This window comes from Buteo buteo, chromosome 10 (assembly GCF_964188355.1).
Source record: "Buteo buteo chromosome 10, bButBut1.hap1.1, whole genome shotgun sequence".
Lineage (NCBI taxonomy): Eukaryota > Metazoa > Chordata > Aves > Accipitriformes > Accipitridae > Buteo > Buteo buteo.
The window spans coordinates 27928703-27943011 of NC_134180.1; the positions used below are offsets into that span (position 1 = coordinate 27928703).

At 38.5% G+C, this 14309-nt stretch overlaps 1 protein-coding gene across 5 annotated transcripts in view; it reads left to right on the forward strand.

Moving 5' to 3' along the window:
• The window catches only part of COL24A1 (collagen type XXIV alpha 1 chain), a 151542-nt gene that overhangs the window by 18471 nt on the left and 118762 nt on the right, over positions 1-14309 (forward strand). For all 5 annotated transcript variants that reach the window (XM_075039089.1, XM_075039086.1, XM_075039085.1 and 2 more), the window contains exons 4-7: positions 4334-4387; positions 7772-7825; positions 11473-11526; positions 13679-13732. In XM_075039089.1, the coding sequence (XP_074895190.1) occupies positions 4334-4387; positions 7772-7825; positions 11473-11526; positions 13679-13732 (216 nt within the window). The remainder of the gene's footprint in view (positions 1-4333; positions 4388-7771; positions 7826-11472; positions 11527-13678; positions 13733-14309) is intronic.

Consider the following 14309-nt stretch of genomic DNA (forward strand, 5'->3'; position numbering starts at 1 on the left):
TGTTGCGCAAAATTAAATTGGTATCTGTATGAGGTAATATGCTTTAAAAAGGTGGACAAATTCCAGGTGGTCTAAAACTGATGGGATGAAACTTAGTAAAATAGTACAGAAAATAAAAGTAAAATAGAGGATGGGGCAGTGATTGGTTAGGCAGTCAGATGAGGGTGATAGAGTAACGTTGTAGTGCACTAGAGAATAAACGCATCTTGCCACTGTGATGCTTGATACATTACCAGGAGTGGCAACTATCAGAGACAGGCTATTTTTCTACTGGTTTGGGTATGCTGAGGCTGCAGTTTGAAGAAGCGTCCTCAGTTTTGGATGGTGAGCTTTGAAAAGGATGTAGACAGACTGGAAGGATTGCAGAAGGTTACAGTAACAGTGGCGCAGTTATAGACAATATGATTCTGAGCAAAGGTTAAAACAAAAGTGTGTTTAGTAATGAAAGTAAGGGACAAATGTTGCAGTTCTGCAAAGGGTGAGTTAATACTTCATAGAAGGTGTGGCAAGATACAAAATTTTAGGTGGGACATAAAGAAAACATAGCTAATCAGAGTGATACCTGCACAACAGAAGAAGTTATATTAGCAAAGTTAGAAGTGGAATTTCCTTTCATGGAGAGCGTTTTAGACTAGGTTTGGAGCCTGATGTTTCTGTTTACTTCCCTGCTGTATGTCAGGTATTTTGGTGATGGTGTGCAGAAAGGTTCATGTTTTTTTTGTTTTGCTGAAGGACCACCTGCCTTAGGTATTTGATGTATCAAGCATTAAACTCGTATGTTTCTTTAACTTAGTCTTTTAAAAGTGTTTGAGGTGAGCTGAGGTTGAGTGGTTGGGATGTAGTCAAACATCTTTTAAAGAGAAACTTCATAGTTGTTTTGCAAGAGAAACTTTAGTGAATATGATTTAGGTATTGAATGGCAACAGGATCAGCATATGCCTGTGCAGAAGGTTTAACTACTTCATGCAGCATTTACAGCTGTGCATCTGAAATCTTAGTGGCTTCTTATATGTAATTGAAATGCTTCCTATTACCTCTGGCATAGGGCAAGTTTAAAACACATGCATCCATAGCAGGGCTTCAGTATCCTAGAAAATGTCTGTGAAAGTTCACCATTACATTCATCCCAATGACCATTTGAAAGGTAGTGAAAATTTCTGGAAGAGTAACATCTACTTTTATTATTTCAGGACTAAGCCATAATTATTTGGAACTTGATCTTCTCCCTTCAATAGCTAAATAAATTTTTTACAGTTCCAAGGACAATAAGTTGTGGTACCTTTCTTAAGGTACCTATGATCTCTTTTGAGCAAACTGATCTTACTAAATAAATAAATTTTAAATTTGTGTCAGTAATATTTATACAAAGTCACTGGGGGTTTTTTGGTGGTGGTTAAAATGTGAAATGCAAACAAACCACATTAACACTTTTAATTGCTTCAGGTTTGTTTAATTACTGTTTCTAGTAGTTGGAGGAAGAGCTATTCAAACAAATGACTAATTCCTTGGTTTAAGGAGATTGGCTCACTCTCAGATGTTGACTTCTGTGGCTTACATGGATGCTTAAGAGGCATAAAAGGTTCCTAGCTAGTATAAAAACAGTCATGCTGATTTGAAGTTGTAGTTGCCTTCACAGGTTGAAGAAGTACATAGAGTGGAATAACTTCTTACAACTAGTTGGAAAAACGGTTTCAGGAAGATTTACATGTCTAAGTCTGCTGTCAGCAGTGCTGTTGCTTGAGTTGCAGGGAGGAGTCTGAGCTGGAGGTTAAGAAGTAACATACTCCAGTTAAGGAGAGTCCTTGTTAAAACTTTAATCAAACACCTGGATTGCTGGTGCTAATTGCTTATTATTGTTTACCAGAGACTTCATCTACAGTGGTTGACTTTGTTTTAGAAAGTTTGAGAATGCATTATTCATCTCTGGCTGCATAGTTCAAAATATATTTTATTGCTTCTTTAGGGGTTGCCGAGGGCTTGGTCGTATTTTCTTCTTTTTGTGTTTTTTAGATTGAGAGATAATTACTTATGAATTAGTGTAATCAAAGTGAGGGGAGTTTGGGGGTTTTGGTTTCTTGTTTTGTGGGGTTTTTTGTTGGGTGGTTTTTTTTATTATTATTATTATTATTATTGTTATTATTATTATTATTCCAAAGGAAACAGGTACTATTTAAAAAAAAATTAAAAAGTCACATAGGGAAAAATGTTCTCACTTCCCTCATTCAATAAATCAGCAGCAAAGATCAGGGATTTTAATAAATACTCATTAAGATTTCTGTTAGGAAAATTGGGGTTTGGCTATTAACGTAAGGAAATGTAGAAAGCATCTGAAACAGGGATATAGAAGGACTTTGTACCACAAATCACAAAAGAATGCACACTAGTTGCAATGATTTTACTTAATAAAAAATATAATATGTTTCCCCTTGTAGTCCCAGGATAATTTTCTAAGCAGAGTGCATCTCTGAACTTAGAATTTGAGAGGACATATTAGAAACCATAGTGCTTCACCAGTGGCCGGGTAGGAGTGCTCCGTGCCACTTCAGGTATGTTTTTAGACCTGGACAAGAATGCCAGGTCAAGAGCTTTCCATGTGTCAGCCACATTATTTTTTTTTTGTTAATAAACACGGGGTCTTTTTACTTTAGAAAAATATGAGGATGCTAGTGTGCACTTATGCAATCAGAGTGAATAGTGAGCCTCCCATGATAAAAGTATGACAAGTTACAGTTTGACCTAAAGACCAGGACTGTTACACAGATTTGTCTTCTAAATTACACAGAGAGGGAAGTGCAGGGTATGGGTTTCAGCATGACTTAATGCAGTATGTGTTGACATACAAATATTCCCAACTATAACCAAGCAGTTGCACTACAGTTAGACTCCTAAGATTATTATGATTAATTGGAGAGGAAAATCTTTTTTTTTTTCCTCAGAACGTTTTTCCCAAAATTGTCCAAAGTGGTCTGTATTTTGGCCAAATGAATATAATTGGCTTGACAATGCCTAAAGTTTGTAATCAGCACTGTCTTCTGTGCTAGTGAAGTTATCTTTCCAAGGAAAAAGAAATAGCACTTCCACAAAACTTTAGGTTTTTAAAAATGCAACTTTTGTGTTAATGATTCATTGGTTGCTGATAAAACCCCAAAGGGTGTTTGTCTTTTTTTCCTTCCCTTGCTTCCCCCTTGCTCCCCTCTCTTTTTCGCAAAGCCTGCGAGTTGGCCATTTCAGCCACTGTAGTTGCCCTTCTGATTTCCCTGGTATCCCTGCCAGCTTTCAGCAGTGTTGTTTGCTGATGGGCAGTATGATACTCAGTGTTTTGCCTAGTGCCTCAGCTGAGAGGCTGTAGTATATACAGAACACAGGAGTGCTATCTATCATCGACTGACCTCCTTCATGAGGTCTGACTTTCTTGATGCCCATCTTTTCTTGTGGTGGGAGTACTTGGTTTCTTTTAAAGCTGGGACTTCCCGTGCTGACATTTGGATGCAGCTGAATTCACCCTTAAGACTAGCCCATGCCTCCTTAGGACTCATGATAGATGAAATATATTATAAATCAGTGCAGATTTTAGTCTAGATCTCTCATTCGTATTTAAGTACAATGAAGTAGATCCTGTATGTGAAGCAATCACATACAGAAAAGGAAAGGTTTCTATGGTCAAAACAACTAGATATACAGAGGGTGGTATGCTGTCTAATATTATTATAGTGACTAATAATCTGATTTATTTGCAAAAGATACATCTGGTTATATGCTAGCATTTAAAAAAAAATCTGCATTTTCTTTAAAGAGAATGATATTCATTATATACAAGGACAAACATGCTACCAGTTATTCTTATCAGAAACTTGTAATAGGAAACCGAACAACCATTTGTCCACATTTATTTTCTTCTGTTTCATGTCTGTCTTTTCTGCGAGGTAGTATCTCATTTTTTCAGTTACTCCTGACTTTTCTAAAATGTGTTTGGCATGCCAGCATGCTTATTCAAAAGGCTTAATTATTCTCTATTCTTTGTTTTGAAATACACTGCACTTGCTTGTTTCTAATTCTTGAATTGATCTCTTCTTCCTTTAATACAAATACACTTAAGTAGAAATTACTATCTAGATTGTAAGCTCCAATTCCTCTGACATAAGATACTTTCTAAACAGAAATCTAATTTAGAGCCAGATTAAAAACACACGTGCTTGTAGTTTGGGAATTGGTTTTCAAGTTGAGAAGGTCTGCATGAGCAGAAAGTCATCAGTTAGAACAGGTCTGATTCAGACTTGTGATACTGTCCTTGTATCAGGTTTTAGCCTCAATAGTTTTCATTTTCTATCACCAGGGTCCTCCAGGTCCTCCAGGTTTACCTGGTCCATCAGGAAAGAGAGGTCCTCGGGTGAGTAAAACGGCTATGTTGTTCTGTAGCACTAGGCAGGTTGGCAATAATCAAACTGGAGTTTGCATCGTTTTGTTTTTCTCAACTTTATTCATATGCGTGGTGATTATGAAAGTGTATGATTCTTAACATTTGGCAGATAGATTAAAGAAAGGCAAAGCAAACAGGTTGGTTGGTTTTGGTTTTTTTTTCTGCTTTGAGCCTCCAGCATAGATAATTCCATGTATGGGTGCATACACAGAGCATTGTTTCATTTGTACCTAGCTTTTGCTGCTTGCAATATTAACTTTTAGTTTTTCCATGCTGCTCCATCTGCTGCAATCTAAGGTCATGTTAATTTGTTTTTGGAATGAGGGGGAGTGAGCAATGCATGTCACTGCCACAGAGGAGCAGGCGGTGGATACAAAATTAACCACTGCAAGACAGAGGGAAGAAAAAAAACCCCACTCCCCAAAATCTGTTTTAGTCTCTTGTGTTACAGCAGCTTGATAAAAGGGGTGATAGATATCTGGGTAATTTGCCCAAGACATGAGCTACAGTAGCAAACATTGATTTATTTTGTGTGACTGAGTGCACCCCAACATGAGCAGGGACAGCAGCCTTGCCCTGTGCCAGGGGACAGAGCACAGGCTTTGCCACAGTGAGCAGAAACCTGTGCCCCAGCTGCCGAGACCAAGGGAGAAGCCTGTGCTGCTGCAAGGACTAGTTGACAGGGCAAAAGAGAGTAAATCTGTGTTTGCACAATTGTGTACAAAAAAAATGCTTGAGGAGTCCCTGACGTCATAGTTCATTTGGGGGGTTTTAGGAGAAGGGCAGCTAGAGGGAACAGGTGAGGATTTGTGTATATGATTTTGGGCCATGGTATTTGGGTATGTAAGTGGTAATGGCTGGAGTGTACTTATCTAGGCAAATCACAAGTGGGAGATAAGGGCGTAGTTTATATGAAGGCTCAGCAGATGTGTGGGAGGAGTTTTGACTCAGCCTTTGAGGAACATTTAAACAAGCTGCTGCTCAATAATGTGTTGAACATCCTGTGCTTTGCTGGCTTTCAGAACTTCGTCTGACTGAGTAGGAAAGTGCACTGGTCAAAGGGGCTGAAAACCAAACTGATGCTTTAGAGCAGTTGGAGGCAAGGGAGTGGACGAGACACGTTTAAAAGTATAAAATGAAAAATATTCCTTCAAAGCCATATCTTCCTGACTTCTTGGATCCTTTTTTCAAATTATCCTCCTACGTAAGAGCTGACAATTCTAACAACTTGGCTTTCTATGTTGCATAGTGCCTCTGTTGAGGATACATCTGGCATCAGAGGCAGGATCCCACATACTCAAGCAGATCCTCACAATTGGGAGCCTGTCTTTGGTTTAGAGGAGGCTGTCCATATGTTTAAAGCCATGCCTGTCAGTGAGATCTCTCTTGCTCAGTTGTTGTTTGTTTGGGTTTTTTTTGTCTGCAGGTCTTTTTTACAGGCATAGAGTACTTAAGAGCACAGTGCTCTACTGTGTGAGTTTTCTGGATTAATTATTGAGTAGGACACGCATTCCAATGTGAAGAGACAGCTTACAGTAGCATGTCTGGTAAAGTATGGAAAAGGCTGAGATGAATATTTACCAGTAGTTCTGACTTTAAAATACACATTTATATGGGCCAAGAAAGTCTATAAAACTATTTGATAAGAGAAATAAATGTTTTTGAAACATCAGTGCTCTTTAATTTGTGCAACACTGATAAATTCAAGCAAGTACAGCTAGTGAAGATACACAGTATGATAGATGAGTTTTTTGAGCCAAAAAGCACATAAAACCTTGTTGATGCAAAGTTCATGTCCACATCTACCAGTTTGCCCTGTGACTTCTGTCTTCCTTCACGTGAACTGCCATTTGTGATCCTGAAATGTGACTTCAGGTGTTGAAGGGAAGCAGCAGAGTGCAGAGCTGCATTGCCTGGGCCGCCTTCAGGGTCTCTTGGGTGTGTGTTCAAACCTGATCCTGACAGAGATTCACATGGGTTGCACACTTTGGGCATGGTATCAATGCCTGATTAATGGTTAGAGATTTCCATTAAAAACTGATTTTGATCTCTGTAATTCTATGGTAGAGAAGTCCACATCTGACAGTTAAGACTTTCTAAGTGTCTTGGCTTGTTCTGAGTTTCTCAATAACGAAATTTCAGCATTTTTGGAATTTAGTCGGTGATCAGGCAAATTTCCCCTGATGCCTCTCATTTCATGAGGATGCTTCTGCATCTCTGTGTTGCAGTACTATGCCCCAAGATAATAACATTGCAAGCAGCAAAAGCTAAGAGCCACTTCAGCACTGCAGTTATATTGGCACTTTCTATTTGTTTCCTTTCTCCTAAATCCTTGAGAGCCCCTCCAAAGTTGCCAGTGTGCAAACTGATCTCTTAAATAGCACATGGGATTAGCATTTCTGTGGAGTTATGTCAACGTTGTCATTAGTGAGAGGGAGCACTGAACAGATACCGCTTTCAGTGTTACTGCAAGGTATAACCAGTAAATTCAGTCTTATGTGAGGGACACACACACTGAGTTTATCTGTTGTTAGGCCACTGAATATATGAGAAGGCTGAAAAGGATTCTTATTATTTTTGGTATTTGCATTAATTGTTTGGGTGGAATTTTGGCTTTAGTGAATTCAACAAAAGCTTTGTTGCCAACTTACCAGGCATAGGTTTTGACCAGTTTGGTCCTTCAGTGTTTGGAAGATGAATAGCTGCTGACAGCCGTTGCACCAAGTGTTTTCCCTAATGTGCAGTTTGTCAAGGAGTGAGGATTGTTGAGCATATTGCAGGAATAGACACTTATCCTGGAAGATAAAGATAGTACTGGTAGCCTGTTCTGTTCCTGGAATGGTTTAAGTCCAACTCTTTTAGTAACAAGCCGATTTTCTACACTGGCTGTGGGAGAATCAGGTTGGTGAAGGGTTTTTGTCCTTGATTTGTTTAGAGAAGGTAGAATACATTGCTTTGAGTCATCCTTTAAGTCAGCGAGAACTGATCCAGTTCCTTCTCTTTGCAGCGTACAGCTGGATACCACAGAATGTGGTTTTTCTGATTTTATCCCATGCCTCCAAGTTTTGTAGCTGGAGAGCAATATTGCAGTGACTGTGTGCCAAATACCTGTTAAGAATTATTTGGGAGGACAACAGAAACTGAGATGTTTAAAAGAAATGGAAGTACTCAGCTTCACTTTCAATTTTTTAGGAAGATGTGCATTTTTTTTTTCTTGAAAATCCTTTGAAAATCCTAACCAGTGCTTCTAAAAGCAACAATGATGCAGTAAAATGACTCTCTGCAAACTGTTCACACTTGTTCAGTGGAGTACTGAATAATCCCACTCATTTTTGGTTTTGTTTTTTTTTATAGGGTATTCCAGGACCACATGGTAATCCAGGTTTGCCAGGATTGCCGGGTCCAAAGGTGAGTTAATTTATCCATTTTGCCATGTAAATACATAAAATTCATAATGACTTTTTGGAAGCCCCAGAACTGTTTCCTATAATAGGAGCAATTGGCCTTATTCAGTTTACAGATGGAGACTGTTACTATAAACGTGTTTTAATTAAATGTAATCAATCAAATTGAACTTCAAATCAAAACAAAATAGCAGTTTATTCAGGGGAAAAACCCCTGTGTGTGAAGAATGGTGACTTGGAAACTGTTATCCATGCAAGTAGTCTGTGCTTCCCAAAAGAGTTCCTGTAAATCAGCTCAGCCTCTTTGATAAACTGGAACTTAAGTGAAAATAAACATTTAATTGCCTTTTTTTTTTTTTAAAAAAAAAAAGGGAAGAAAAATAGACTGTCATGCTCTATTAATTCCTCTTTTTTTGTCAATGTCTAACCTTTGATATTTAAATATTCTAATATTTCAGACATCACTTTATTAATATGCTAGAATACTTTTTGAAGATTTATGGATGTGATATTTAAAACCAAAGACAAAATACGAGACTGGAAGCTCAAATAAAACCCTTCAAATTTCTGTAACATAGGCCCTTTAAATAGATTTGACAGATTTGTGCAGTTGCAGAATGCCTTCAACTCATATTTAGTTTGAACAATTTGATAGATATGTTAGGAAAAAAACAACAGCAACCATGATTTGTTTTAGTGCAATTCCTAATGGCAGGAATCTGACCAGTCATGACAGGCGTTAAAAACTGCTTGAGGACATAAAAAGAAATTTAATAAAGCTTTCAGTGTCAAACACTGTAAAACCAAGTGACTCTATTTTTTTGTCTGTGTGTGCTTTAGTTATTATGTAGTTCTATAGGAACAGTTAAACTTAGAGAGTCACAATTAATTTTTACCATATTTATGCTGACTAATAGAATATATTGCTAGGAAAATAATTGTAACCAATTACTTCTAGGGTTTGTTTTATAATGTATTTTTCCCCTTCACTGGATCATAATTCTGATCAGTTCTGTAGCTGTCTCCATGATTTTAAGAATAGAAGGAATTGTATATGTATGCATGTACCTATATATATTTTATAAATATATAAAAAAATACATATATGTAGATATTACTAGGTGCTTAGTGATCTCTTTCATTTTTGTTAGACTATAAATTATCCTTTCAATACAAGTATCTTCTGAAACACTTTTCTTTAAATAAAAATTAGCCAGATGCTCACCAAGTTTTGACTATGAAGATCCAGTTGACCCACACTGACTATATAAGCTGAAACAAAACACACTTTTGTTTGATCTTAAAACATTGCAGACAAGTTGCAACAATTTTCTGGCAGTAAATTAATGCAGAATTTTATTCTGCCTTTTAGATACATGCGTTTTTTCCCTCCTGTGCTGAAGCATCCTTTATGCACTTGCTTTTGAAGCATGGGACATTAGCTAATACCCTTACTGTATAGTACCCAGCCCTGAGCGTGTGCTAGCAGTTCCAACTGATAGCTGATGTCCTCTGCATTTAATTCCTGATAAAAAGTTTATGTGTGTTTTTAAAGTCATTTAAAAGTATTCATGAGGTTTGGCTGTGTTCCTGGCTCTCTGAAAAATGGATTAGTTAAGAAAATCTAGTTTGTGGATTCTGGCACTATTCTAACTACACTGTAATGTTATATAGATTAAATAATGAAGTGCTTTATTTTATCTTCACATCTTGACCTGTGGTAACATGTTGTTAATCCGCAACTGAAGGCTGTGCATGACAATGGCTGTTTGTTTTTTAGATTAAAAATTATGGGGAATTATTTGTGCTTATAAGGGAAAGGAAAGGCGATGGGTGAGTTATCAGAAGGCCTGTGTTTTAACTAGTGGAGAGCTGATCACAATTTTATTACAACTCTTAGTCCAATATGCCCATGTTGGAAAATGGAAGCAGAAAGACAGTTTGGAGATGTTCAAGGAGTATAATTATTTACCTTCCAAAATGTAAATCAGCTGGAAGATACTCTGGTAACTCCTGCCATGCTGAAGAACTGTGTTCTCTGTGACCTGACACATCAATTTAATACAACAGATTCATTTTGTTGTATTTCCAGTCTTTTAGTATTCAACAAGTTTAGTTACTCAAGTGGCCTCACATGTACAAATCTTAACCGCAGAGGAAAGGATAACCCTGGATCTGCAGGGCCATACACAAGAGGAGGGTCAGGCCTGTTAGCATTTCAAGTGAAGGCCCTGGATCTCACAGATCTAAAATGGCTGACCATCAGGGAGGCGCATGCCGCTTGTTTTGTATGTCCCTCTGAGCGTCCAGCGTTGCCCCTGAGAGTAGGATTGTGCCAGCAAATGTTTTTCCCAACTTCAGCTCCCTTTCGATGAAGGGCACATATCATCTTTAATCTAGCACTGCTATGACATAATTTTAATAGTAACTTTTATTTCCTTGGCTACGTAAAATGTATTTTTGAGTGAGAAGAGTAGATCTTGATGCTTATGAGTAACGAACGCCCAGTGTTACTCTACAGCTTTCAAATCAAGAGCACCATTGTAGCCTGTGCCATTTATATGAACAGCTCAATGAAATGTTACAGTGCCTTTTGCATGCAGCTTTTAGTATGAATTAGACCGGGGGTTCCCCATTTCCTCTTCAATTACTGTATTTTCAGTTATTAGTGCATGAGTGTGGTTTCAACCTATGGCTCCGGGAACTCCCCGAGTGGCTGCTCGGTCATCGTGAAGCAGTTCACCCAGTGCTGTCTCAGGAGGTGCCATTTGCTGGTGACTCCAGTTTTAAGGACAGTGAATTTGACTCTGCGGGGTTTGCGGTGGCAGAGCTGCCTGTAAGGTGATAGCTCTGCAGGGCCCGCTGCCAGGCCTGGCTGGCCTGACCAGCCCCGGCTCCAGGTGATAGCTCTGCAGGGCCCGCTGCCAGGCCTGGCTGGCCTGACCAGCCCCGGCTCCTGGCCCCTGCAGGCCCCGGGCCTCTGTGCACGTCTGCCTGCGGTGCCTGGCGCCTCGTGTGGCTGCAGGCTCTGGCGGCGGTGATTTGAAATAGGAGAGATTGGTGTGGCAGACCCTTCCCCTCTCCGCAGCCTCGTCTTGGATGCGGATGGTAACTCCTGGCCAAGAATGATGAGCTGTTTCATCTGCTAGGAAGTAATTTGTAATTAAACAGAGGCCTTTGCCTGTTTACAGCTCTGTCCTTCCCAGTCTGTGCGGCGTGGGGCAGGTACCGAGTGTGAGGAAGCCTGGACAAGATTATAATCAATGCAGTACACAGCCTGATAATCTTGCACAGTGTTTGGGGAATAGGTGGTGTCCTGAAGTGGTAGAGGCATGGGGAGAGAGCATTTCAGCTGAGGTGTCTGCTGTAATCCTGCTTGGGTTTACCAATAAAATCTGCTTATCAAAAGTTTTTGTGACATTATGACATTTGGAAAGTGTAAATCTCATTTTGATGTGAACTCACACTATTATGTTTTGTTGTAGTTCTTTATTGAAAAAGTTATGAGAAGAAAAATCTGTAATAACAAGTGCATTTTATATGAACATTCCCCCTTCTCCTGCTGTAACAGTTGAAAATACTTGTCTCCACATATATCATTAAAAACTCTCTTCCCTGATTATATTAATGAGCTTAATTTGTCTGCAACAGGGCCCTAAAGGAGACCCGGGATTCTCTCCAGGACGGGCAAAACATGGAGAAAAGGTAATAATTTATTAATTACAGAAAAATGTTTTGTCTGTCCCATTCTTTTGTTGAAGTCTTGTTTAACATTCAGACAAGTTAGAACAGCACAATGCTTTGTATTTACTGTGACACTGGTATATTTTGACACTTAATTGTGTGAGACTGACCAGTGCAGATACAGATGATGTAATGAAGCAAAGACAAATAAAAAAACATATTCAAAGCTGAAACTTAAACTATATATTTGATTTAATTTGTAAAAATAAAATTAAAAAAAAATTAAAAGGTAAGGACTTCTAGAACAAATGACATTCAATTCTGTTCATACTGATATAACGAAGTACAGACTCCAGTTTTCTTTAGTACCTTGCATTAGTCCAGTAAGTTGTGTAAGACACACAAAATTTGGTGATGACAAGTGCATACACATTATTGCATGTCACATTGTATTTAACCACATTTTTTAACAGACTCTTGATGCTAAGATTTGTCGTTTCACTTCAGAGGCTTTTCCTGCTAGTTCCTCCTGAGCTGCTTTAGCCAAACTAGCGGTTGCTCTCTCTGCCCAAAATATTTGAGTATAATTACTTTAAATGGTTCCTCATAGAAATTGTGGACTTGAAAGCTTGTGATTATTTCATTTTTAGATTGCAAATCTAGTGACTATGTATGAAAATTTAAAAGCAGTGTGATAATACTGAAAAGGTGATTGCATGTTTGCATTCTTATGTGTTAGCCTATGCTATATCTTTTAGAATATCTTTTATTTATGCTAAGTTTTAAGAGCATTTGTTAGTTGTTCAATTGTGGAACATTTGTGCTAAGTAGAAAACACTGTAGGAGTCCAGGATCACTCTCCGTAATGAAGCAAGCATTAGCAAATAACTATTGTTTACTAACTGCTGGTGTGTACATAAAATAACTTTTATTTTAATGCATACATTCTGTCAAACCCTAAAATTCACAAATATATATTTTCAGTGTTAAATGGCTGCTGAGCAAAATTCAGAAATGTGTCTGTTGATGCACTGATAAGAAATTGAAGGGCAGTTTTGTAGAAATTGCAACATTATTTTAATCTAACCAGCTTTTGCTTTTGGCAGTCTAATCATAGTGCTGTGAACTATACACATCTACCTGAAACTCAAGGTATATTGTTTGGCACGAGTCCAGGCTGCCACAGAACAGTCTAAAGCCCACCCATTTATATGTATGACCTACACCTAAACATATGTGGAATGCATCTATAATCCAAAAATATGGGATTTATATGCATTTTTATAGTTCTCACTATTTGGCGTTCTTAATTTTTCACCCAAGTCAAATTTGCTCAACCGAAGTAATGGACTTGAATTTACTTTGATGCTAACTCACTTCCAGGATCTGTTCCTTGACTCATTAAATTTGAATTTGGGCACTAATCCTGAAAGAGTGAGTCTCCTCACTGTCAGTCCTGAGCAAGGAAAAGAGAACTGGAACAACCTTCCCTCCTCCCCCATCTGCAACAACCCTAAAATAACGTATCTTTTTCCATCTCCCTAGCGTTTGAGATACTCTAATTCTCATTCACGTGTGCCATCACGTAGTTGCAAAGTTTAAAGAACTTGAATGAGAATAGCCATATGCCACCATAACACCTTTTCAATATGCATTTTTCATTTTGTCTTTTACACAAATTATGTTTATGCCATGTTTTATGCAGCACATACCACAATGGTGTCCTGATTCCTGGTTGAGGATTGTTGGCATAACAGTAACACAAACAATAAACTGTAATAGTTCAATATGTATCTTAATTTGAGGTGAAACCACTCACTTCTGAGGGAAGGGTTACCTCAAGAATTGTATAGCTTCTTCATTCCCATTTATGTTGGCCAAAAGTAAATGTTGTGAGGTTGTGAACTAAGTCTGTTCCAGCCCTGATTTGGCCATGTTGTATGAGGCAGGAGCATGCGCATTGCACCAGGTGGCTGCAATTGAAGAACCGTTGCCTTTTCAATTTTCTTTCTCAAAACCCTCCCCCGCCAAAACTATGCCTGATAAAACAACATCAGCTACTTCTTCAAACCAAATGTCCAAGAATGCAGAGAAGATATGAAGTCCTACATGTTTATAGGCCTGTGTCATGTTCCAGTGAAACACAGTGATTCTGGATGTTTCTGTTGTACAGGGTGATCCAGGGCCCATAGGCTTTCCAGGCCCACCTGGAATCAAAGGCCAGAAGGTAAGATTCTGTTTCCATTTTCATGTAAACCTCCCTGGCTCAAATCAATGGCCATCAGATGGATGTCTGGTGGTTGAGATGCGATAGAAGGGCTTTAGGCCTGCTGCTGGTACTGTGACTGTTTACTGTGTCAGGCTCCAGGGCCAACAGTGCAAAACCTTCCCTTGCAACTAAATTAAGTGAGATCATCACAACAGAACGTAAATCATAGCTGCTTAGATTGGTGTTCTTCAAAAGGCATGGCGTGCCCCTGCTCGAACAGAATAGGTGCTGGGGAAGATAGGCTTGCCTGCAAGATAACAGTCATTTTTAAATCAGTTGTATTCAATTTTCAGTAATAGTTTTTTCATTTCTTTTCCTATATTGTGTATTTTGTAGTATAGAAGAAGCTCCATGGGGTCATGTGCTCAGTATTTCTGCACTGAATTACTTGCTTTTTTCCAAATGTGTGTCAGAATTGCTAAAATAGAGCTCAGGTGAAATAAATTCCAATTTTGGATGCTACATAACGTGCTGGTTTTTTAATATGAGAAATGTCAGGTGCCATATACTACATTTAAGTAATATATCCAAATTA